Raw genomic sequence first — 25076 nt, 5'->3', positions numbered from 1 at the left:
CGATATTTTCCAGGCTGATCTGATGGCCCGGGCTGGATTGACCCATCATGTCACCTGGTGTTGGAGGGACTCGTAACAGTTCCTGTATGTTCCTCTTCCTCAGGAGCAAGAGCAGCTTTACCTGCGGTCAGGTGTGGTGTCTTCTGCCACCTTTGAGCAGCCGGGTCGACAGGTGAAGCTGTGGGTGAAGATGGTGACTCCGCTGATCAAGAACTTCTTCTGAGGACAGACAGGTGCCATCTCGGGTGCTGCCTCAGCTCGGTGTTGCCTGGAGTTCAGAGTGGGGCATAGGTGGTCTCATCACCAGAGTCCCCAGGGACCCTCAAAGGAACCTTGAGGGCTCTTCACCCTTTCGTTGAGCACAGATTGGTTTCTGTGAGCTTGGGGTTGGTGACCATCAAACTTTTTGAAGCCTGGTGCGAAATTAGGCACCTGCTTCACCTCTCCTCAGGTGCCAGTTCCACTGAATGGCTGCCTGGGAGCCCTGGGACAAGGGCCCAGTGACAGAGGAGGCAGAGAAGCAGATTCTATCCTTCCTTACTCTTAGCTGACCATAGCCCTGCAGGAGGCAGTGGTGGGAGGAGGAGGAGGAGGAGGAGGAGGAGGAGCTGCTCTTGGATGGAGTGCTGCTCTGGCTTGCTGCCTGGGCCAGCTGCAACTGAGCCAGACCTTGGGGTTGCTACCTTGCCATCTCCCTGACGTTTTTGACGTGCAGTTGGGGAAATGCGACAGGGACAGCACAGATGTGACGTTTTTGACGTGCAGTTGGGGAAATGCTGTGGGACAGCACAGATGTGATGTCCTAGGTGCACAGTCTGCTGGAACCAGGACACGCTGCCCAGCCAGAGGAGCCTGTGCTGAGCTACAGCCACTGGACACTCCCTCAGGCAGAGCACACGTATGCCTCACTGAGCTTCCTCTCTGGCTGTCCAGCTGCCATGAGCACTGGGGTCTCTGGAGTGTCCTGCTGTGTTTCAGGACCCAGAGTGTTTCTAGTCCCTGGTCCTCAGTCCTTTTTCAGTTGGCATTGCTTGACCTTTGGCATGTGGGAGAGGGAGCATGAGAAGTCATGGACAAGAGTAAGGGAGGAGCCTGTGGCTGGCGCATGATTTCTTTGATTCCTGCCACCTCGGTTCTCCTCTCAACCTTGTTTTTAAAGAATTTGTAGTTTGGGCTGGAGGTATGATTCAAGTGGTACACTTGTTGCCTAGCAGGTGCAAGGCTCTGAGTTCAAACCCCAGTACCAATTATATTTCATCATGTAGTTTTTCTTCACTATTTTCATCATTTCTAATTTTACTTAAACATGGTACAAATCTCAAGTAAAATAGTACTGAGAGACCAGCAAGGTGTATCTGGCTCTTACCCTCTTTTCTGATTTCTTTCCATCTGATACTTGTTCATTTTCATATTTCTAAGCAATGTATACTGTTTCCTACTGAAGTAGACTGTAAATAACAAAACTATGCCAAGCCCACACCTGATAAAATATTAGCAAGAATTCCTTGGAATTGTCGGACACCAGAGGTGTTTGTAATTCTAGTCATTTTATATTTTTTATTTCGTTTTTAAGATTTAAAATGAAATTAAATAAAAACATTTTTAAGATGTGTTTCACACAAGGTTCGAATAAGGCCTGTACCTTGTGGTTGGTTGCTGGTCAACTCACATCTGGTGTCACCTCACAGCAGGGCATTTTGGTACATGTCCTGTGCATTTATGGAAGTCTGCCCCTCTCCTCCCATTGCCTCTAGAGCCAGCTTTAAGCCTTTGTCACCTAGTCTTTGTTCCTCAGCTACTCAAGCCCTGTGCAGATGAAGGTGTCTTCAGGGAGAAAGAGGCTCCTTGGGCCCAGGAGCCATGTTGGAGTCCATCCCTGCCCTTTGTCTCTGGAAGCAGCTGCTCCTGTCTGATGACCCCTGACACCCCCCCCCCCACCACCACCAATGCGCCCTGCCAGCTGGCCCTGTCCCTGCAGCCTGGCTGTGTGTAGTGGGGCTCCAGTGCCAGGAACAGGACAGGACAGATGCAGGTTTTTGTGGTTGTGAACAAGGTGGAGCGGTGGCTGAGGCCACACTTGCCTTGGGGTAGCAGTGCACCAGTTAGCACTGTCGGCCTTCAGGCTGGTTACTAAATTGTCCTGTGAGGCAAAGAGAGGAGCCTAGGAACTGAGGCAGGGCACTGGCTTTCTTACCCAGACCTTGTATTCCTGTAGCTTCTGGGACCAGAGTAAACAGCACTGGGCCACAACCCAGCTTAAGCAGGCCTGCGTGCTTGTCCTGCTCATCCCTTCATCTCTGCTAATGCCCTTCACACAGTCCTGCCCCAGAAACTCCCGCCACCCCTGCTCCAGACCAAGGCTTCCTGCCCTGCCCCCAGCATGTGAGTTCTTTGATGCAGCCCTGTAGTGCAACCCAAAGGTGACCATCTCTTGGAGATAGTTTGTTACTGTTTTATTTCAGGCTCTAAAGGCAGGACTGGAAAGACTTCACATTTTGTGGTTTCCAGAGATTGGAAATGAGCTGCTTTGTGGCCACTGGCAGTTTTGCCTCTTCCCACTGAGCAGTGGCTTGTCCCTGTATCCTGGACACAGGGCTGCAGTGACCCCTCCTGGACAACAAAGGCAGTAGCCCAGTAGCCAGGCTTGGGGGCTGAAACTTCTGTGTCCTTCAGTGTATCTCAGTCCCAGGAAGGGGGGATCTGGGGAGGTTTTTCCTTTTCCGTCTTACCAGCCTGTCTGGGACCTCTCAGAATTCAGACTTTCTGGACCTCTGCTTCACCCACGATTTGGGTGAATACAGTTAGAAAAAAGTGTTCACAAATGCCAGGATCAAGCTGAGCTTAGAATGCTGTCCTGAAGGATTTGCTTTACTTTGCTCATTTTAGATCTGAAAACATGGAGGATGTCCTGCTCCCTCTGGGGTCCACCTTATCTGGGGTTGGTCAGCGTGACCCACTGCTTTCTCTCGCCCTCAGATTTCTTACTAACCATCTCCCCTCATCTGCATCCACTGCCCTGGTCAGCCTGACCTGCGTGTAGCCTGGCTGCTTTGTGAAATATCTTGCAGTGGCATGGCCACAGGGTCTGGAAGATCTGGACTTCATCTCACTTCCACTGAAGTGGTTCTGCAGAACCACTGGCACTCCTGCCAGTCATAAGGGCCCAAGGTTTAAGCCAGGTCTTTCAGGAAAGCCCTTCAGCCAGTACCACCTGCAGCTGCCCAAGGAGTGAGTAGGGCCACTGACAGGCCGCCACCCCTGTCCCTGCTGGCAGCTGGAGCACAGGGTTGGTTTAGGGACAGCTTTTCCTTATAGCAGCACAAGAGTTTTCCTGAGCCTACCTCTCCTACCACTTGTGGGGATGTTTTTACAGTTGTACAGATGCCTGAAACTCAGGTTGCGGAACTCGTCCAAAGAACAGGAACTGGGCCTTCCTTATGCCAGGACTGTGGTTCACTATGGAGAGACCCTGCCCAGCGGCCAAAAAGCCATCTGAAGCCTGGGCTGGACAGTTCATAAGGGCATCTGCTGTGCTGTGCACACGCTACTCACCAGCCCAGCCTGAGCCGCCGGGAATGAGAACTGACGGTGGGGGTAGGAGGAATAGACAAAAGAAAATGCAGACAGATGCTGTGCACACGTGCATGCACACACACATACACAAGCCTGGTACGAAACTGTGGACCCCCAGGACACAGCACATGGCTAAGGTGGTCCCCAGCCACCCCCACTGTGTTCTATGTAGTGGTTTCAGCAAGTGTGGGCAGTGAAGGGGACATGCTGTAGTGCTGTGGGGGTGGCACCAGTGTGGCAAGTTTGTTCTTTTCGGCTCTGAGGCAGAGGATGGGGGAGGCAGGCATTACTATAACCGCCTTGAGAGAAGAGAGTAAGGGTGGGCCCTGAGATGGGCCCAGCTGCTGCTTTAGAGGGAGCGCTGGGCCCTCCACTGGCTAAGGGGTGTGATGCTGCACCCAGCCTCACGTACTGCTTGTGGGTAAAAAATAAATCCACCTAACTGGTCCTTCAGAAGTCAAGATTGGGGGTGTGGTTCCTAGGCCGTCTGACCCCTGGGTTTCTGGGAATCAGGGCCTCACCCCCAAGCTGTGTCGGGCCCCAGGTGGCATCAGGCCAATCAGATGAGCACAAATAAGTGACTGCAATTGTTTTAATCTGCGCTGCCTCCTGCACCGTCTAGGTGCGCTTGGTTACAAAGTACTTTGATTATGTAAGAGACAAAGGATAGCCGCCAGTTCCTGTAAAAAGTAAGTGACAGTTGCAAGGTTGTTTCTGATTGTAAACTCCAAGTTGTGGTCAGGCCCTTGGTCTGATCTAGGGTGTGGCCATGTGGTGGGCTTGGCAGCCAGCTACACCTGCAAGAGCAGTGCCACAGCTGCCAGGATCCACTTGGCGGCCTTCTCTTTAGTCTTCAGGTTAAAGGTCCAAACGTAGGTGGGGCCACGTATGCGTGTCTTGTACACAGGACACTCATATATGTTCTTGGTCTCCATGCGGTCCACAGGAATGGCCTTGATGAAGATGACAGGCATGGCTGGCGTCAGCTCCTTCAGCCGCGCTTCAGCAATGACTCCGGTTTGGGTGTCCCAGCGAGCTCCTGCGGGGACAGCGTGTCCAAGGGTCAGGATGGCCCCTGGTGAAGTGTGCTGGCAGTGAAGTGAGGGGTGACACTGGCAGGGAGCGGCCTCGCCTCACAACTCCCTCCCCTTTTCAGGGAGCGGCCAGTATTCTGAGACCCCCAGAGTTCAGCCAAGGGCTGAACTGCTAAACGCAGAGGTATAAACAGAGGACGTCGCAGGTGACTGTGTATGTGTGCCTGCCCTGTGTATCTTGCTATGCACTTCAGGGACAGCTCAGCACAAAGCTCTTGGGTTCCATCTGTTTAAATCTGTGGTGTTTTCAGAGCCTTGTCTGCCAGCCTTCTTAACTTCAGTGGCAGGCAATCATAACTCCAGCTGAAAATTATAAAGTTCCTTGGCTCTCTTCGTGTATAATGTCTATCCTCTATGTACATAGAGCATAAATAATTATATATATCTGTATGCCTAATATAAATATCATTTGCCTTTAACCAGGCTGCTATCATTTCTACTCATTCTATTTAATGGTGTTTATATTTCCTGCCTGGAATTCCAAAATAAACATGGAGAATGGCTGCTGCTTGCTTGTCTTGTGTGATGTGGGAAACAGGGTGTCCGAGCCTCACAGGAAGGGTGACGGCAGATGTCCAGTGGGACAGGTTTGTGGTGAGCAATTGCTGCTTCAGTGAGTGGTTCTGAGGCAAATGCCCTTACCTCAACGCTTGGGTCTGGCTTCCTCTTGGTGGTAGTACAGGTGATGTGGGAGCCATCACCCCTTTCTTCCTCCTGCCTTTGGCCCTGGCCTCAAGGACAGGTGGACAGCATGGCTCCCTTCCCTTGAAGCCCTTGCCCTGGGACAGCAGCAACTCGGAGACTGGGCAGGAGCCACATGCCATGGAGTCCCCCACCCAACAAGGCACGCGCTTGCCCTGGCTCCTTGCTCTGGGCTGGTGGCCGAGTTCCTCATTGCCTGTTAATGGGTTTTAAGCTTTTCCACACAAGCATTGCCAACTGACTGGAGTGGGGTTTCTGGCCTCCCAGACCTCTGCACGTTCTTAGAGCCTGACCGCCCTCCGTAGGGGTCAGCGTGGCTCCATGCTGTGAGCCGATTTGTCTCCACTGAGTGCCTCTCCCACCCGCCCCACAGCTGTGCACAGCCTGTCTGTGCTAAGAGCTAGTTTTATCTCCACCAGCTGAGTGGCTCTGGAAGTTTCTGCCAACAGATCAGCCCCTTGTTACCTTCCATAAAGAGTCCGTACACATAGGAGCCCTCTCGGGGGGGAGCAGTCATGTCCTCTCGGTTTTTCTTGGTCACTTCCACAGACAGACACATCTTGTCCAGGGGCCACTCGTTCTTCCTGGCCGTGGACTGCATGATGGCTGTGAGGAATGACTGTGGGTTGAAGAACCCAGCCAACCACACAGTAGTGGGCAGGGCGAAGTCCGTCGTCCAGGACTCGAGCTCCTGGTAGAAAACAGGGTTTTGGGAGCGGGGCCCTGGGCTGCAGCTGAGCAGGCTGAGGCTGAACTTCCACACGCCTCAGCAGAGCGCCCCTGCGTGCTCAGACTGTTGCCTTTCTGTGATGTTGGTTTGCTGCCTGGCTCCATTTTAAGTGAGGGGTGGGAAGGGTCAGAAGGAATGCCTTAACACTTGAGGACAGCTTGGGAGCCCCAAGGAGACTCCTAGCCATTGTCACCTTGCTGCTTAGGAAAGGCAGCTCAGCCAGAGGGGCTCTCAAGCTTTTTGTTTTCCTTCTTGGGCGGAAGTGCCTGTCTTGTCAGGGTGTCTGAGGGACTGAGTCAGGCCTGCCCACCCTGCTCCAGCAGAGACCAGGCCAGCAGGGCCTCCAGGGCCATCACACCTGGGGTGCGGCCACACAGCCCTGGGCGTGACGGTCCCTATGTCCACAATCAGTGGTGGCTCTGGGAGGACATAGCTTACCCTGCTTCGGAGCAGCAGGTCTGCGTACCAGGCTGCCAGGCCCATCATGGAAGGGTAGGCCCGGGCCACCCACGTGTCAGGTACCGTGTCATAAAACAGAGCCGTGGACAGGTCTTCCATGTCTGTTGTGATGGTCAGTTCCCCCTAAGGGACATACAGTCAAGTCTGGGACAGCAGGCAGGGTGCCTGCCTGTTTTACCCATGTTCAGGAGGGTGGGAGAGGCCCTCCCATCCCCCGTGTGTCTGGTGTTGTCAGCACAGCATGGCTCCGGGTGGCGCCTCTGAAGACATCCTGCATCGGGGCTGGCCAGTGTTTCCTGCCAGGGAACAGTCTAGATAACCTCCCGTGGCTGTTCTGGAGCACCCAGAATTCCAGAGGAGGGAAGGAAGGGGGCAGGCGATAACATGCTGACCTCCAGAGCTGAGGCTGAGAGGAGGCCTGGGGTTTATCGTTCGTTTTGCAATCTTTCTGCAGGCCAAACTGTTTCCAAGTCACGTTCCCAGAGTCCTGGGTGACCCACGTGTTTTGTTTTTGTTTTTTTACCTTCAGCCCCAGGTTCAGCTCCTTTAGTGAACGACGCATTTCATTGGTAAGGATGTTCATCCTTTCACACTCTTGAAAGGCAACTACCACATAAGGGGTCTTTTCAGCTGCCTTTGCCATGATCTCCGCCATGTTGAATGTTTCTGGAATCTTCTCAAGGATCTCGTCCAGTACGGCCTTCACCTGGAAGTCAGTCAGTACTCAGCAAGGCCCTGGCACTGTGTCTTCAAGCAGAGAGCCCTCTCTGACCAGTGTCAGGTGAGGGATCCTGCCCAAGAGTTCCCAGCCCTGACTCCCCAGAGGAAAGGTAAGAGGCAAGCAGAGGTGCCAGAAACGTAGGACCACGAGGTGTAGCCACATCTGACAAGGGCCAGCAGGTCCTGAGGGCTCTGGACCCCTGGCAAGGCCCCGTGTGGGGCTGTGGGCACATCTGACCACCCTTGCCTGGTGCCTCTGGACTTGCCTGAATACACTGGCTCCTTCCTCTTGGAGATGCTGCTGCCGTCCTCCGCGCCCCCCCAGAACAGCACACGTAGTGGTCATGTCCGCCATTGTCCATTAGTAGATTTTGTTTGTTTGTTTTTTTGAAACAGTCTTGCTGTTTTTGCAATCCTTCCTTAGCCTCTCAAGTAATTGGGATTACAGCCATGTACCACCATGCCCAGTGCAGCAATAGATTTCTAGTTTCAATTGTTACATCAAGGAAAGGTGCTGGCCTGACAGGGTCTTCTGACCCTAAATTTGATGTATTTACCACAAAGTCCAAAGCTTAGCTGATTTGTAGCGGAATTTTTTTTTTTTTTTAACATGGCCGTGTAGCAGAATTTTTTCAGAATATATTTTTAGATAATGCAAAGAGGGCTGGAGCCTCATGGGATGGCTCAGAAGTAGTCCAGGTGAGCAAGGCTTTTCCAGAACTCTTCCATTCTGCATGTTTCGAAGGCTGAGTGCTGGTTGGTTAGTGGGCCCTGCTCAGCCAGACTTCCGAGCCGTCTGGAGGACTATTGTGCAACTAGGTTGTCCCAGGAGAGCCATACCTCTGTTCCCAGGGTCCCGGCTGCAGCCTGGGCTGCACAAAATACTGAAGATGCTTCTATGTCAGCCAGCCACCCAGCGTCCCCTAGCGGCCCAGTAACCAATTTGTAGATCGGACCTGTCTCCCTGAGTTTCTAGTTCCCCAGGCCAGTGAGCTAACAAGTCCCTGGCTGCACTGCGCGGAGGCCTCCCCACCCCACCGGCCCTGTCCCCGCTCTGTGGGTGGGGAGTTGGGGAAGGGACCTACCTTTTCCTCGCGAGACACTCCTGTCCCTGCTCCCGCGTCCGTCTCTTTGGGCTGCATTTCTAGCACGGTCCGGAACAGCTTCTCCGAGGTGACGGTCAGAAAGCCAATCTCTGCATTGGGGTGCAGGCCATACAGATAGGGACTCTCGGGGGGCAGGTTCTCGTCGATGTATTCATGGTAACCCTGAAAAGAGCCGGTTTGTGAGCAGGCTGCCAAGGTACAGCTGCAAGCTGAGACTTGTGTCTGTTTATTAAGCATTTCTTGCCAGAATGTTCCACCCACGTCTTGCCCTCTGTACAAGTCCCACTTGTTCCCTAACCTCATCCTGGGCTGCCCCATTTGCACTCCCCCCATCCCTGAGGCTGCATTCCCCCCCTTCCTTGTTTTGGATGCTTGGTTCTTGCTCAGGTTCTGACATTCCATTTGTGAGGTGAGGCCCTCACAGCAGCCAGCCAAGACAGCATTAGCCTTTGCTGCTGTCACCTCGCCTTACCTTGTAGTCCAAGTTGGGGGGAATCTGAAACCCGGGGGCCAGCAGCACCTCTCCCTCCAGCATCTCTGCTCGGATGTACTCCACCAGGTAGGTCCTGCACAGCCTGCGGTCCCAGTCATCCGTGATGTGGCCACCGTACATGATTTCACCAAAAAGGTAGCGGAGGTCGTCCCAGGGCACCTTAGGAAGAATGAAAGCAGTTAGGAGGTGACCCCTTGCCCCTTTTTGTCATTGAAGATGGTCAGGCTACATGGTCATCCAAGTTCAGGAGGACTTGCTGTGTCGCGCATCCTTGCCAGGCAGGCCGGCCTCCCAGCCTGTTTGCCTTCAGGGTTCCCAGTGTAATGACTGCCCTTCTCTGTGTCCCGCACCACCATGTCTGACTCAGGTGGCTGGCCCCTAGAGGTCCGCGCTCTCGTCTTAGGCCGGCTTCCACTTCTGACTCGCTCCCTCTTCACAGTGATATCATTGGGTGTCTGCTGGTCACCCAGATGTCACAGGCCTAAGCAGCACCCCCTCCCTCCGCTCCCTCGTTTCCCGCACCCTGACTCTCCTCACAGTATGCTTCCCAGAAGGCAGCTGGAGTCTGAAGGGTTGATGCTCAAGGGTTGATGCTTGACCACTGCATCTCCCTTCGGCCAGGAAGTCCAGCCTGGTCATGTGTTCGAAAGGTAGCCAGTGGGTCTTCCAATGATCCCACTGTCAGTGTCCTGGTTCTGACTTTCCTTCTCACCCACCACTAGCTCTCACCCACCAGTGTGGTGTCTTGGAGATCTTTGTGGCAGCGGAGAGCAAATGCTTTGAGCAAGAAATTCACTCAACCAAAACCTTGGCTTCCAAACTCGGCAGTGTGCATATGTTGCCTGGCACCAACTGTCTCCCAGTTGGCCAGGGGAACTTTCTGGCCGCGTCTCCTGCTTGTTACCACTCATCCCGCCCTTCAGCTCTTCCCACCATCCGCTGTTCCTTCTGCTGTTTCACGTCCCACCCTTGCCCTGGAGACGCTCCTCATCCTCCAGAGCCTGACTCAAATGCACCCTCACCCACAAAGCCAGGAGCTTGGTCCTCGGCCCCTGGCCCCAGTGTGACCTGTTCTTGCTGCCCAGAGCATCCCAGGGGAAGTGCGGTAGGAGACACAAGTGGGGCCGTGTCTGTAATTTCTGATTTCTGGACTACCACTTTAAGTAAAAGGATCATTCTGATGTGTAATAGGTGAAAAAAAATGACTAGATAGTTAACATTCCCTTTTAAGTACTGAGCTTTTGAAACCCAGTGTGTATTTGACACATGGTCCTCTCCATCTGGACCCGCTGCATTGTGCCGTGTGGCTTGTGACCGCCTGTATGATCACGTGTGGACAGCCCCCATGTAGGACCGCGCTGCCCATGCTCACTCGGGTTTTATACACGCGTATTTTCTTAGGAATCACAGCTGCCATTTTTGTAACTTCCTAAAGAAACTCTGCCTAAAAGAGCTGTTGATGAAATTCTGGTGAATTAATAAGAATTAGTTACATAAGCAAGTGTCTGATTTTGTCCCATGAGTTTTACTCAACACATGACTTCTCTAAATGGACATTTTTCTGACTTGAAATTTTTTCTTTGCTTGGTTTTCTTGAGTTTATGCTGAGCTTCTGTTTCTGCATCTTACTTGCTTCGGAAGCAAGTTTTGCCGCGAAGTAGGTACCTGCTGCTGCCTCCTGGGGTTGGCCTTTTCCACCGAGGGGCAGGGGCCAGGGAACTGATAACCAGGAGGCCCTCAGGTTTCCCACATCTGTGTCAGAGTCCCCAGAGTGCTCATGGAGCATCTCTATTTTTACCAAATGCTCCAGCTGGTTTGGGTGGTCTTCCAGTCCTGGATACGATGACAGGGGGTTACTTAGGCACAACCTGTGCTTGAGGAAGGGTGCAGGGGGTGGCGAGTCTGCAGAGGGGAGAGGGCTCCCTGAATCTGGAGCTCAGGTGGAGGGAGGTCAGCTAGCCTAGCTAGAATCTGTTTGTGGGGTGTGTGTGTGTGTGTGTGTGTGTGTGTGTGAGGAAGGGAGGGAGGGAGAGAGAGAGAGAGAGAGAAATGGCAAATAAAAGTCTGCAAGACTGTTCCTCTCTACCTAGTGTCCTCAGAAGAATAGGTCCCAACGTAATGGTGAGACTCCTTCCTGACGTCTTCTGCCTGTGTGTTGGAGGACATGGTGAAAAACACTGTGCCCCCATCAGCCACAGGTGGAGACTACTGTCCCCTCCCACAGTACATCTGGGGGCTATGGTGGCCTGTCACCTAGGAGCTCCAGGAGCTGTTCTGCCCTCCTGCTTCTGTAAGGCTGTATACATCACCGGGAACCATGGCCCGGCCCAGACTCTGTGGTGGTAACCACCATCCTGAGCGGGCATCTTCCTCTGAAGTCTGGGTCAGGGAAGTCCTGCTGCGGCCTCCTAAGGCAGGTGGGAGCTTGACTTCAGGTCAGCTCCTCCCATTGGACTTTTCAGGCTGCTCACGGGGAACAGATGTGTCCATCTTTCCTTGCTCTGCTTAGTGTCGCCCCATCCGCCTCCCCCCAGCCCGCAGTGTGGGCTTCCTTTCAAGATGGTTAGGCGACAGGAGGGACATTCTTGAGGCTGGCACTTCCCATCTTTCCTCTTCTTCCCTAAAGCTTTAAGCAGGAGTGCCCCAGTGGCGAGGAGGCAGACTCAGAGAGGCTGAGTGACTTGTTTGAGATATCTCAGCTAGTGAGCAGCAGAGCAGTCTTCAAACCCAGGTGCCTCTGGTGCCAGTGCCACTTGTCACAAAAGTTCGGACGGTTGACTCTGCTGACCAGGTTCACGTGCCTTCCTGCACATGGTAGAGCGCAGCTCTGTGCCTGCCACTGCATGGCCTGCAGGAAGATGCTTGCTGCCTTGCTCTCTTGGGAGCCAGTCCTTGTCACAATTGATTTGGAGGAGCCAAGGTCTATGGGGCGTGCACAAACCTTCTGCCTTGTCTGGAGGGGACACTGGATCTTCTTCTCCCCCACTCCATGTCAGATCCTGATAACTGTGGAGGTGGAGACTGCTGCTCTCATTTATGGATGGGTGACTGTGCCTTAGGGGACTTACTGGTGGGGCCACCAAGCCTGCGGGGGTACCTGCCACACACACACAGAGTCCCCATCCAGTAAATAACACAGCTGCGATTCACACTCCACAGTCTGGTCCCAAAGTGCCAGGTCCCACCTACTCCATACCCCACCTGGCCCCTTCCACTCTGCTGTCAGATTTGCTGTTCCCTGCCTGCTGAAGACAATTTGCAGAGATGGAACCCAGGACCTTGTGGATGCTAGGCAAACATTTTACGACTGAGCTATAACTCCAGTCCTTGGAGTTTTTGAGACAGGGTCTCACTGTGTAGCTCACACTGGCCTGGAACTTGAGATACTCCTGCCTCAGCCACCCAGATGCTAGACCAATGCCACCACCCTGGCTGACTTTTGCCTCTTTCCAGCCCTGTTCAATTTGCATGTGACTCCATGCCTTCATTCCCATTGTACACGAGGATGGACAAAAGTGCCTCCTTCCCCCAAACTGGGTCGATCTCAGCCACTGGTAGTACTGGCAAGGCCTGCAGCCCAGGAAGCCCACACCTCCAGGGCTGCTGGGATTTTGCGGGGAGTGGGGTTCCAATGCAAACTGGACAGGAGCTGTTGAGCTGACCTGTGGAGGACACTGGTCAGTAGATCAGTTGCCAGAAAGCCAACAACTGCAACAGGTGATGGTGTAGGGCTGTGTAGTAACTGTTAAGTGAGGTCGGTGAGGTCACAGTGACCCCTACTTCGCGTCTTTTAAACACAAGGCCAGGAACAATTAAAAGAAAGGGCGGGTGGGAGGGAAGGGTGGCCAGAAGGAGGCAGGGATTGTATACCTGCGTCTGGGCGGTCAGGAAGAGTCAGGCCACGGTTATGTCCCTCACCTTGGGATTGGCCTCCAGGTAATTGTACAGCACATTGATGGAGATCGTGAGGTCCCCGTTGTTGAAGGGGTACGACCGGTTCCACCCCTGGGCACCAAACTTGCGTCTCTCGGCCACCACGGCATGGAAGTAGCACAGGGCAAAGAGGATGCACTTGAACTCGATCTCTTTGGTGCACATTTCCAGGGTGTCCTGTTGGGGGGGGCACATGATCCCATCCGTGTCAGGAGGCAGTGGAAAAGGGGATTTTTACAGAAGTGCCCCAGTAGGACCAGAGCACAGTCTTTGCCAGCTTGTTTGGGAGGAGGGGGTGCGGGCAAGGATAGCGCCGTTGACCGATGGGACCTGGGGTCCCTCCTCAGACGGGCACAAGGAGCACCTTTATGAAGGCACAGGTGGGGACATGTCTTTCCCTTGCTTCTTTCCAAAATGCTGTTGTATCACAACTAAGAGTGATTCTGCTTTCTATAAAACAAACCGTGTGCTATATAAGAACACTTCAGTCAATGACAGACCATAGGTGAGGCAACGGACCCATGAGGTATCCAGTGACACCGCCATCATCACATTGGTGGCACACGTGCTTCTCACACGTCAGGGTGATGCTGCCGCATGAAAATTTAGGGGCACAGTTCTGCATGTACAAAATGCTTAAATACTTGACAAATGACTATGCTGGTGGGTTATATGTTCGCTATGTCATACTTTTAAAGCATTATTTTGATATTTTTTTGGTGGCTTCGGGGTTTGAACTCAGGGTCTCACACTTGCCAGGCAGGCACTCTACCTCTTGAGTCACTCCACCAACCCTTGATCATTATTTTGTAGTGCACTACTTATTAAAGAACACAGTTGGCCTGGCGTGGTGGCACTAGAGCTGGAGGTGAGGCTCACAGCTCTGCCTGTGCCCTGCCCCAATCTGTCACCCACAGAGACACTGCAGGCAGAGCAGATCCCAGGTTCGGATTCACAGCAGGGCCGCCTCTCCATGGCTGTACTGAGTCATTACAGACCAGCAGCCCACAGTTCTTGGGCTGGCCCTGATCCTCACTGTATGTATCCTCTAACACCTGTCACCTGGAGTCCCATTTCCAGGGAGGATACCCACACCCCTCTCCAGACTGCTGCCCGCCAGCCAGCCGGTGGGCTGGTCATCACCTGTCCCTGCACCTGCCACAAACTGGGCACACGGCAATCACAGCTTGCATAAAAAATAAGTGACTCATCTTAAACATCTGTCACTTTTTGTTTTGTGGTACTGGGGTTTGAACTCAGGGCTTTGCACTTGCAAAACAGGTCCTCTTTTGCTTGAGCAACACCCCCGGTCCATTTTGCTCTGGTTATTTTACCCAGCCAGTCCTGTTTTGGTGCCATTCCTACTCACAGTGGACCAAGGGAGGGGGGCTGAGGTAAGGAAAGATGGCCATGGAGCCAGATCTCTGGAGGGACAGCATCGCCATTTTCCCATCTTCGCCCTCACCTCTGGCCGTGGGGTGCGGGGCCCACCCTCCTGCAGTCAGCCTTCAGATCAGCTTCCGACCTCCTGAGGCAGGAGCAGGGGTCAGGGAGCACTGACCGACCCTTGGGGAGCCACCTGCGGGAGCTTGGCCTCTTTATCCAGGACCCGGTGCTGGCGGTGACACTGATTAAGAACCTTGTGTTTCTGCTGTGTCCGGCTTTAAGTACCCACGTGCGTACTTTCAGGGACATGTCGCCACGTGGGGTGCGTGTGCACGTGTGCCGGGGGTGGTGTGGATGGGAGAACACCAGAGCAAAGGTGTCTCGGGTTCAGAGGTGACGTGCCCCGTCATGCTGCCCTGGAGCCACGCGCGCCCTACCTGGGTGAAGAGATCCAGGGCCTTGTGCAGGTTGGCGTACATGCCGGTGGGCGGCTCGTTGGTGATTTTGATGGCGTTTTCTAGGATGCCCTGGGGGATGATGTGTGACTCAGGGCTGGGGGCAGGCTCCGCGCTGATGAACACACGGTAGTCATCATGGCTGCCTGTGCTGTAGCGCTCCACCTTCTTCTCCAGGGTGCTCAGCCACCGAGCCACCAGGTGGATGTTCTGCAGCAGATGGAGACCGGGGGTTAGCTGCCCCACCCTGGGCCCACGGGCACAGGCCACTCAGTCGTGTCCCCTTGGTATGGGTAGGGCTCTGCCTAATGGCCCCAACACACGCCTTGAGGAGAGGTGGCTGCCCCTGTGCATCTAACCAGGGGTGTTTCCAGCAGTTCTTGCCTCGGTCATTTCAAAGCCTCCAGCCTGAGGTGAGGCCTGTGCGTCCCCCGCACCAGGCCGAGATTACTCTGTCTACAGTCCTGCTCAGGGAGCCATGAGGAGTCCAGGGGCTCTAGGCCAAGGAAGGGTAGTTGTGCTAAGGTTTAACCAAAATGTGCAGAACACATCCCCTAGGGGCTTTGGCCTTTGTCTGTGTCAAGCAAGCATGGACGTGAGGGGAGGAATGTTTTTTTGGACCCTTTTTTTGGGTGATACTAGGGTTTGAATTTAGGTTCTTACACTTGCTAGGCAGGTGTTCTACCACTTGAGCCACTCTGCCAGCTCTTTTTTGTGGTAGGTATTTTTGAGATAGGGTCTTGCTTTTCATACGAGCTGGCCTCAAACTGCCATCCTCCTGATCTCTGCCTCCTGAGTAGCTAAGATTACAGGTGTGAGCCACCCGCACCTGGCTCCATATTGGTTTTTTAAATACTGAGTCTGGTATAAATCCTGGTATTCTTCTCACCACACTTCCACTTAGCTCCCCACAATTCACCCTAGCCGGCTCAGGCCAAGCAGACAATGGTGTGCCCCGCCTTCAGGGCCTTGTAGGATTCCTGTTCACATTTTTCTTTTTCTTTTTTTTGGTAGGACTGGGGTTTGAACTCAGGGCTTCACACATGCAAAGCACACGCCCTACTACTTGAGGCACAGCTCCAGTCCATTTGGTTCTAGTTACTTTGGAGATGGGGGGGTCTCATGAACTATCGCCTGGGTTATCCTCCTGGTCTCAGCCTCCCAAGTAGCTGGGATTGCAGGTGTGAGCTACAGTGCCTGGCTTCCCATCCACATTCTTAATGCAAATCCCATAAGCTGCTCCCTTCTCCCCGCCGAGCCCCCCCCTGTACGGGGGACTGAACTCAGGACTTGCACTTGTAAGGCAAGCGCTCTCCCACTTGAACTGCTCCCCCAGTCCCCGTTACCTGCTTTCTTTCAGGTTCCCAGCTATCCCCACGGCCAGCTTAGCCGAGGGGGCCCTCACCTGCAGGATGACCCAGTGCCCGCTCTCTGCAGCCACATCCAGGGCGTTCTCCGCCACCACCTCTTGTCCCTGCCCCAAGGATACATTATGGAGTCTGCCGTTGTCGATGGTAAACCCCAGTTTTTTCCCTAAAGAAGGGAGACAATGAGAAAAGCCCAGGGGCGCAGGGTGGGTGATGCTGCAACAGGCTCAGGCTCCGACCCCTGCTGGGGATCCCACGTGCCTCCCCGTCTTGTTGGTTGGGAGGAAAAAACCACATTGCATCATATTTATCATTTTAAACCACCTGAAGGTGCACAGCTCAGTGCATTTAGTACACTCGCCATCTGCAACTGCCTATCTGGTTCCAGTCCAGGTGCCCAGGAACAGCCACCCCTACCCCACCAATCTGCTGTCTGTCCCTGTGGATTAGCTTGTTGTGGACACGTGAGCTCTTTGTGGCTGGCTTCTTCCATTCCACCAAGCACACTGTTCTCAAGGTTCGTCCACGGGGTAGCCTGTGTCAGAGTTCCACTCCTTTTCATGGCCGAATAATATTCCCCAGCATGGCTCTACCACATCTTGTTCATGCACTCATCAGTGGGATCACTTCTGCCTTTTGGTGACTGTGTTGCTTGAATGCCTGTCTTCAAAGTGTTTGGGAGCCTACCGGAGGTGGAATTGCTGGATCATACAGTAACGCTGTGTAGCTCGAGAAACCAACAAACCGTGTTCCAGGCCGACCGCACCGGTTCCCATCCCTCCCGGTGGTTTCTCCGCACCCTGGTCTTCCTCCACTGATGTCGCCTAGCCATCCTAACGGGTGTGCAGCGGCAGCAGCAGCTGTGGTTTCCCTTTGCATTTTCCTGACGTGAGGACGCCGACACAGGCCCCGTTTCTGGAGGACACTTACCCAGGGCTTCCACGTCTTTCAAGGGGTCCACCCCCGGAGACAGGATGAAGAAGATTGGTGTGGAGGGGCTGCTTTCCTCGTAGGACTTGGAGAACTCTACACTCCGGCCTTCCACGAACTTGCTGCCCATCTTCTCCTCCACAAAGTTCCTGCAGGCGACGGTGCTTGGTCAGACCCGCAGGCAGTGGGGACCTGCTCTAGTCCAGGGTGAGGGGAGTGGGGTGGGCTTGGCCCAATGGACTTTCTCCAGCAGACACTGCTCCCCCTTCAAGGGGAAGGGGTGGAGTCTGTGAGCTTTCTACCTCGACTTTATTTGTTCTGGGTGCCCTTTGCCTCCAGGGCAAGCCCTGCGCCTCTCCTGAGGCAGCCCCTGCAGTACAGGGAGGGCAGCCCTGGGTTTGAAAGGCAGGTGAGGCCAGAGGAAGGAGTGTGGGGGGCAGGTGAGAAGCACCACACAACACGGATAATATGAATCGAAGAAAAAGCAACTTCAGAATACAGAAGCCTCCATCTTTACCAAGCCCCAAGCCCTTTTTAACTTGATCCCAGTAAATCCGGGTCAGTCGAGGCCTCATCCTCTCGTGGGTCATCTAGTGTGTGGGTGATCTGCCTGGCGCTCATGGTCGCAGGGGCCTGGGCTTTACTGTAATCTCAACTCTTCTAAGCTGGAGCTGGTAAGCTCTTGCTGTCCAGCCCGGGCTTTGACAGGAGCTGTGGCTGTGGATCTGCTCCCCTGAAGCAGTGAGCATGAGCACCCCCGGGGTCAGGGAAGACGTCCCACCATCTGCTCTGCTCCTGACGGCCAGCCAGCTGCACCAGCCCCTTCTCCCTGCTTCCTGCTCTCCAGGACTTTCGGGGCATCTCATCCTTCACGTTTCCCTGCTCCAGCTGCTGCAAGGTTCTGCAGTTTCCTGAGCCGGAGCTGACTAAAGGCGGTGAGGGTGGGGACAGTAACAGGGTCGGGGGTGCTGCTCTTCCTGAAGCCCTGGGTTCTGTTCAGTCCAGGCCTTTGGAATGGACTCAGAACACAGATGCCGTGACCCTGGCCCATGAAGAGCCTTCTAGATGAGGTCAGGGCTGGGAAGAAACTAAATCACCTTTGCCCAGCATTTGGCCAGGCCAAATAATTTAGTTTTGCAGAATCAAGGCAGCTACCTGAAATCCAACTGGCCAGGGCTTTTCACCTGGGCCTCTCCCAAACGCGGCCCGGCCCTCCTCCAGCGCCCCTGCAGGACCCAGCCCTGCTTCCTCCCCCCTCACAGCCCCCAGCTCAATGCTCCCGATTTCTTCTTTCACTCCACCCCCTTCCCTTCCAGCCTGCCACTCCTGGCCTCTTTCCTCTTCCACCCGAGAAAGACAAAGCAACAAAAGAGTCTGGGAATAGCAGCAAGGGTGAGTCAGGGTCTGCTTTGTCAGAGGGGAATTCTGATGGGGACACAGGTGTCTTTTGGGAATTCTGGCTGTGTCCAGGCTGCTGGGAGAGATGGAAAGAAAAGGAGCCACCCAGCCCAAAGAGGCTCTGAGAACAAGCAGGCCCTGGACCTATCTTCGGTGTTAAAATCCCGCCTTGTCTTTAACGGCCCGTCCTCTTCCAACACAGAAGGGTTCAGAAAAGGCGCGTTCAAAATTAGAGCAATTCACTTGCAACTAGCCAGAAGTGACATCCATACAACAGTGCCACTAAGGCCAGTCACCGAGGGACTGAAAGTCCTTGGATAATGATGGCTTTGCCATTTCCTCCCCCAGACACCCTGTAAAAGACCCCATTTGACCACAGAGGACATTAACTTGGCTTTCAGCCTTGGAGGCTGACACGGAGAGCCCCATCTCCCTGTCACATGTCAGTGGGGCGAGGGGTCCCGCTGACCGCACCCTAGACACATCAAGAGTTAACAAGAATTCAGGGTCAGAGTTGGTCCACCAAAGACCCATGTGGGCAAGAGCCTTGTTCCTTCCTCTGCGGGAGGGGGTGGGAGGGCAGGTTAGGCCCCGGTCCCCTGGACACTCACTTGACGGCGTAGGTCATGCGGTCAGGTCGCATACAACGCACCATGCACAGCTTCTGCAGCGCCGTCTTGTTCTTCCACTCCTTGGGGAAGATCTCCTTCTCGGGGGCTTCCGACTCCACCAGCTTCTTCCACCGCTTGGCTGAGCCTTCGATGTCGCTGTCCAGGTTTTTGAACTCGTCCATCTCCGACAGGGCCTAGGGCAGACGCAGCGGTCCAGGTGACTGGCTGCTTGACCTGGGTCAGTAGGTACCTTCCCCTATGGCCTTAGTCGGGTCCCTGAGAGGCCATCGTCTCGGGAGGAGCCCGAGGCCATGACTGTCCTTCCTGCCAGCTGTAGGCTGACCTCCATGAGAGGAAGCCAGCCTCAGGATGGGAGCTCGCCCCTCCAGCTGCGAGGCCGTGACAGCTCGAGGCTGCCTCTCATAGGGTCAGGACAGACAGAGGCCATGTGCCTTGGCAGTACTCTCCTTCCTCAGGTGGGTTTGGACTGAGATTCGAGACCTGGGAGCTGAGGGTCCCTGGCAGTGTGTCCGGGATTTTTTTTTTTTTTTTTTTTTTTTTTGGTACTGTGGTTTGAACTCAGGGCCTTCACTTTGAGCCACTCTACCAGCCCTTTTGGTGATGGGTTTTTTTTCCAGCTAGGGTCTTGTGAACTATTTGCCCAGGCTGGCTTGAAGGCCCATCTTCCTGATCTCTGCCTCCTGAGTAGCTGGGATTACAGGCGTGAGCCACCTGCGCCCAGCTTCCAGGAATCTGAGGTAATTTGACACTCTGCCCTTTCCTGGCACCGGGGTTGCTGGGGGAGGTTCCGCCTTGGATAGCCTGGGGCCTGTTCTGGCTCCCTGTGGATGTGGCTCTGTGCTGGGCCTGTGCAGGCTGGCAGGGACTTAACAATGTCACACTCAAGCAGGAACCAGAGCTTTCTGGGAGCCGGCATCACCCCACTGAGCTCTGTCCTCTTTCCTGAGTCTTACTGTGGGCCCTCGCCCCTGTAACCTGCTTCCAGTAGAGACCTCCATAGTCGGACCTGCCCAGGGCCGAGACCGACCTTGATCCCGCCCCAGCTCTGGTGCTGCAGGAAGTCCACCGGTGACACAACCCCCGCCTTGAAGGGAAAGCGCAGGAGGAAATCCAGCTCCACCGGGTTCAGCTCCTTCTTCATGGATAAGACCTGGGGACCGTGAGGGGCACACACTTGACTCAGGCTGGCAGTGGGGGCGGGAGGGCCCTCCCTGGTCACCAGGTACAGGACAGGTGAGGGGAGTTCACACTGTCCTGGCCCCCTTGGAGTCAGGGCAAAACTTTGTCTTCACCTGCATTTTAAAAATTGTGATAAAATACACGTCACAAAGCTTGCTGCGTTAACCATATTAAAACACACAATCCAGTGGTATTTAATACGCTCATAGCGCTAGGCCCCCACCATAATCTAGTTCTAGAACATGTCCACCGCCCCAAATGGACACCCCATCCATTAACCAGCCACTCCCCGCTCCCTTCCCCCAGCCCCTGACAACCACCATCTGCTTTCTGTGTCTTTGGGTTTGCTTCTGGACTTTTCATATAAATGGTGTCATATGGTAAGCGCCTTTCATGACTGGCTTCTTTCACTAAGCATGTTTTCCAGGTTCATTCGTATTATCGTCTGTGTCAGCCCCAGTACCGCCACCACAAAAAAAAAAACAAAGAGGAATGTGTCACATAGGTTCCGTTTTTAAGGCTGAATAATGTTCCATTGTTGGATAGTTCACGTGGGGTTTCTCCATTCACCTCTTGGGGACATTCGTGTCATTGGGCTGTGGTGAATGCAGTAGCTCTGAATGTCCCAAGAACCTGCTTGGACACCAGTTTCTAATTCCTCTGAGTGAGATTGCTGGGGCATAGTCTCCTCCATCTTGTCACTTGTACATGTCAGCTCCCAGTCCTCCAGCCCTGGTCTGGTCATCTTTCGGTGGCTGTGTTGGGCACCCTGTGTCTCAGATGGACAGGAGAGGGCCGGGGGATAGGGTGGTGCTGGGGATTGAACTCAGGGCCTTGCACAGCTAGGCAGGGGCTCTACTACTCGAGCCACTTCCCTAGCCCCTTTTGGAGCCGGTGTCAACTTTATGCCTGGGGAGGCCTTGGACAGAGGTCCTCCTATTTATGTTCCCCACAGTAACTGGAATGACAGGCCACCGCGTCCAGCAACTGGTTGAGCAGGCGGGCAGGGGTTGGAGGGGGAGGTCTCTTGAACTTTGTGGCCTCAAACCACAATCCTCTGATCTCAGCCTCCAGTGTAGCTGAGCTTATAGGCACGGGCCACTGCACCTGGCCCTGAGAAAATCTTACCTTGAGGATTTCTAGGCAGGAGAAAATCTCACAGTGAATCTGTGATTTAGAGGCTCAGATAGAAAAGAAACTTCTGTAACTTGGACCCGGGGGCTCCAATTTTGAGTTTGTACTGAAAGCTAGGTTTGCATTGATGCCCAAGCTGCCTGTAAAGTGAGTTTCCAGCCACACCTACAACACAGCAGACAAGATCGCAGAGGGGGTGCTGTGGTTTGGACGTGTCGGGATCTTAATCCCCAGTGTGGCAGTGTTGGAGGTGGGGTGGCATAGTAGAAGGATTACGCTGGGCCTCCTCTTGCTCCCTCTCACTGTCACCTTTGCATGGGAGGATGTAGCAAGAAGGTCCTCACAGGCAGCACCTTGACCTCAGACTTCCTGGCCTCCAGAGCTGCCAGAAATAAATTTCTATTGTCTCAGGTATTTTGTCTCAGATTGGCTGAGACCATCGTGGGTTTTTTTTTTTTTTTTTTGCAGTACCGGGGTTTGAACTCAGGGCCTCACATGTACTAGGCAGGTGCTCTACCACTTGAGCCATTCTGCCAGCCCCATTTTGTGTTGGGTATTTTCCAGATAGGGTCTCACGGACTATTTGCTCGGCCTGGCTTTGAACCACAGTTCTCCTGATCTCTGCCTCCTGAGTAGCTAGGATTACAGGTGTGAGCTACAGACACCCAGCTGAGAGGCTGTTTAACCAGTTTAAACCAATTTAATGGAACACACATCTTTAACTACTTCAGTAGGATCGAATGAACAGCAATACAAATATTCTTCCTTGTAACACTTTCCTTTCCATCTTTTTCTTTTCTTTTCCCAACAACTCTTTTTCTTCTTGACAAGGGCTCACTGTGTAGCCCAGGTTGGCCTCTAACTTCATCTCTCCTGCCTCCACCTCCCCAGAGCTGGGATTACAGGCATGGGTCGCCAGGTCAGGCGTGCACATTTCTTTCTTAAGCATTATTCAGGGTCCACAGTTGACTCAGTAGTACTCAGCACTGCTTGAATGTGGTGAAATGACCTTCCTTTGTCAACTTCTCTTTAACAGACCCCTCTCCGCGTGTCTCCCATTGAAATACCTTGCCGACTTCCCTCACGTGGACTGAACAGAGCTCCCGGTGCGGCCCACGCTAGGCACCTCAGACGTCATGCTTACCCTGGAATCTTGTTAAAATTCAGTTTAGATTCCCCGGGCCCAGAGGTTCCCATGTCGCCGGTCCCCGGACCACAGTTTGAGTAGTTACCTGAAACGTAACTTGTGCCAGGAAGATGAGTTTGTCTCTCTCAAAGAGCCCCCGGGCCGTGTACATGAAGACGGAGTAGGTGATCTGGTCCGTCAGGTTGTTCACACGCTGCCTCACCTCGTCGGCCGGGGCGGTCTTCTGAATGGCTTTCTCAAACACCACATTGAAAGCCTGGGGGGGGCGGCCCAAGCATGGGAGGCTCCAGGACTGGACTCTGCGGCCACCCCACCATCCTTCGTGGTGGCCGCTGGCTTTCCCGCCCGGAGCACCGAGGAAGAGCAGGGTGGAGCACTCCCACCCCGGACCTCCCAGGATGCTGGTGGTGGTGGTGGTGGTCAGCTGGGTGCCTTGGCTCCCTCTCCATGCCTGTGTGCACCTGGACCTGCTCTGCCCTTGGGCGGGGGGCAGCACCCCAGCTGACCTTGAGGGAGAACTGGTAGATGGGGTTGATTTTGTTGAGGTCGTTCAAGATGAAGTACAGCAGCGAGGCCCGCTCTGCGGCGGGGCGGTAATTCTCTCTTGCTTCGTTGATTTTAGCTTCTGTGATTTTTGCCTCTTGCACCTCACAACCAATGAAAGGAGCTTGGATGAAACCAGCAGGTGGCCCCAGCCAGGAACAGGTGGGTACCACCCATCCAAAGCCTTCTGCACCCTCTGAAGTCCCCCAGGTGACCTCAGCAGACTGTGAGGTGCTGGGTGGACCCAGTCCCAGTGCTCCTGTGCCTGTGGCTCCTCCCTGCTGGCTGCCACAGCTCCTGCATGCTCTCTCCATTCCCTACCTTCTCCTCGATCTCGCTGGCCGTGTGTTTGGTGGTCTCCAAGTTCTCCACCAAGGCGGTGTCTCCCAGAAAGTTCCCAGATGCAGCCGACAGACGAGCCAGGAGAGAGTCTTCCAGCTCCTTCAGGACAATCTTGAATTCATTTTGAGATTTGGTGAGATTTGCCTGCAGGGGGGTCAGAGATCCGGGAAGCCAAATCAGCTGGGGCCTGGCCTTGCCTCTGCCTTCCCAATGCTTGGACCTCCCTGGAGCTGCAGTGTTGGTGCAGCCAAGGCTGGGCTTCCCCACGCACGAGAAGAACAACGTCAAGCTTGAAAGGAGCCCATGGACGTGGGAGTTCCCAGTGCAGTGGAGGGGCCTGGCTGGAGGCCCTGAGGCTTCCCGTTGTGGAGACTGTGGGGGAAAAGAATGGGGAGCAGGACAGCCGGTGGCTCTGAGTCACATGTGTGGATGAACCAGACTGGGAACGTGGCCGGCGCACTGGCAGCCAAGGCAGACCCTTCTCGTGGGGTGGGGCTTTGAGCTTTAGAGTCATGTGAGGCTCTGGGCCTCCTGCTCAAGTGCAATGGCCATTTGATTTAGAATTAAATTTGGGGACTGAATGAGGAGGGCTGGGGACGAAGGAAAGACTCAGCCTACAGGACATGAAGGTACAGTGCAGTGCAACCCGGTCAGGCACCTTCAGAGAGGAGCGTGGAGACACGTGGTGTCCACAGTGACCTGCAGGTCTGTGCCTGTCCCGGGGCTCCTGGCTTGTCTCTGTGCCACTACCTCTTGACCGGCCATCGGGGCCTGTTACCTTCAGCTGTTCGAGATCCGGGCGCTCTTTGGCCACAACAGCAGCCAACAGTTGGTCCTCGAGTCCGTCCCTGGTGACCAGGAAGTTGATAAGGGTGCACTGAGCCTGCATCTCCGGCTTGTAGTGTGGGTTGAAGTACTTGGTGTGCAGGATCAGACGGAACTTAGGGTGGTACTCCACCTCCTTGTCGCCGATCTTGATGTACCTGGCGGGAGGGTGGTGGAGGCAAGGGTGAGGCGAAGCAACAGTGCCACCTGCATACTAGCCTGGTGGCCATCTCCAGGCCAGCTGCCACCTGAAGCCCTCCTTCTGGTTGCTGGAAGGGCTCTGCAACTCTTCTTGGCTTGGGACATGGCCCTGTGGTGGCCATGTCTCCTCTCATCTAGGTGGCTGCTGTCCTCTGCACAGTGGGCTTTATGCAACTAGCTACACCTGGCGCTCACCTGGGAGCCTGGGCAGAATCATTGCCAGGTCCCATGGCTCAGAACACCATGCAGCTCAGAGGAGCAGCCTGTGTGGGAACCTGAGGCTGCCAGTCCCCTGTGGACTGGCTTCTCTCTGGCTCCTTGGATCTGCTCTCCCTTCTTTCTGGTTGAAGCCACTTTTGGGGTCCCTCTCTAACTGGCTGAAGCCCTGAGAACATCAGCACTCAATACCAGGCCCTTCTCAGAGTCTAAGACGTCAACATAGCTCCTGCCCCCTCTGTCCTGGGCTTCTGCGTGCACCTCTGCCTTGAAAGTCAGCTCCCGTCAGCCCTGATGGCTGATTTCCGGCTTTTATGTTGTATCAGCTGATGTGTGGATAACCTAATTGTGACAGGTATAGCCAATGGGACATTCTTCAGTTCTAAAAAGGAGGGCAGTACTGATACATGGCTGAACCTTGAAAACACGACGCTAGGCAAAAAGAGCCAGACACAAAGAGACACAGTTCACATAAAATGTCCAGAATGGACAAATACTCAGAGACAGGGGT

The 25076-nt window shown here is 54.2% G+C and overlaps 2 protein-coding genes across 6 annotated transcripts in view; one reads left to right on the top strand and one right to left on the bottom strand.

Moving 5' to 3' along the window:
- Pgs1 (phosphatidylglycerophosphate synthase 1) overlaps positions 1 to 4655 on the top strand; it is a 38037-nt gene extending 33382 nt beyond the window's left edge. For 2 of the 5 annotated variants that reach the window (XR_012438408.1, XM_074045002.1), the window contains 2 exons: positions 104 to 233; positions 4520 to 4655. Coding sequence is in view for 3 of the 5 variants with exons in the window: in XM_074045002.1 (XP_073901103.1) it covers positions 104 to 223 (120 nt within the window). In the remaining 2 variants the exon portion in view is untranslated. Of the gene's footprint in view, positions 1 to 103; positions 1623 to 4519 lie in introns of those variants that run through there. The other 3 variants (XM_074045001.1, XM_074045004.1, XM_074045003.1) reach the window with 2 other exon arrangements.
- Dnah17 (dynein axonemal heavy chain 17) overlaps positions 4084 to 25076 on the bottom strand; it is a 106485-nt gene continuing 85492 nt past the window's right edge. Inside the window, exons 65-80 of the mRNA XM_074045000.1 lie at positions 24102 to 24306; positions 23303 to 23467; positions 22945 to 23085; positions 22524 to 22694; positions 20006 to 20128; positions 18958 to 19151; positions 16949 to 17097; positions 16057 to 16184; positions 14634 to 14861; positions 12796 to 12987; positions 8857 to 9036; positions 8364 to 8546; positions 7082 to 7264; positions 6538 to 6681; positions 5835 to 6060; positions 4084 to 4612 (exon numbers count right to left, since the gene is read on the bottom strand). Coding sequence (XP_073901101.1) covers positions 4365 to 4612; positions 5835 to 6060; positions 6538 to 6681; positions 7082 to 7264; positions 8364 to 8546; positions 8857 to 9036; positions 12796 to 12987; positions 14634 to 14861; positions 16057 to 16184; positions 16949 to 17097; positions 18958 to 19151; positions 20006 to 20128; positions 22524 to 22694; positions 22945 to 23085; positions 23303 to 23467; positions 24102 to 24306 — 2860 coding nt within the window. The 3' untranslated portion in view covers positions 4084 to 4364. The remainder of the gene's footprint in view (positions 4613 to 5834; positions 6061 to 6537; positions 6682 to 7081; positions 7265 to 8363; positions 8547 to 8856; positions 9037 to 12795; positions 12988 to 14633; positions 14862 to 16056; positions 16185 to 16948; positions 17098 to 18957; positions 19152 to 20005; positions 20129 to 22523; positions 22695 to 22944; positions 23086 to 23302; positions 23468 to 24101; positions 24307 to 25076) is intronic.

This window comes from Castor canadensis, chromosome 11, assembly GCF_047511655.1.
Source record: "Castor canadensis chromosome 11, mCasCan1.hap1v2, whole genome shotgun sequence".
Taxonomy (NCBI): Eukaryota; Metazoa; Chordata; class Mammalia; order Rodentia; family Castoridae; genus Castor; species Castor canadensis.
Note: the sequence above shows the minus strand (reverse complement) of the source record. Positions and strands in the feature narration are given on the sequence as shown.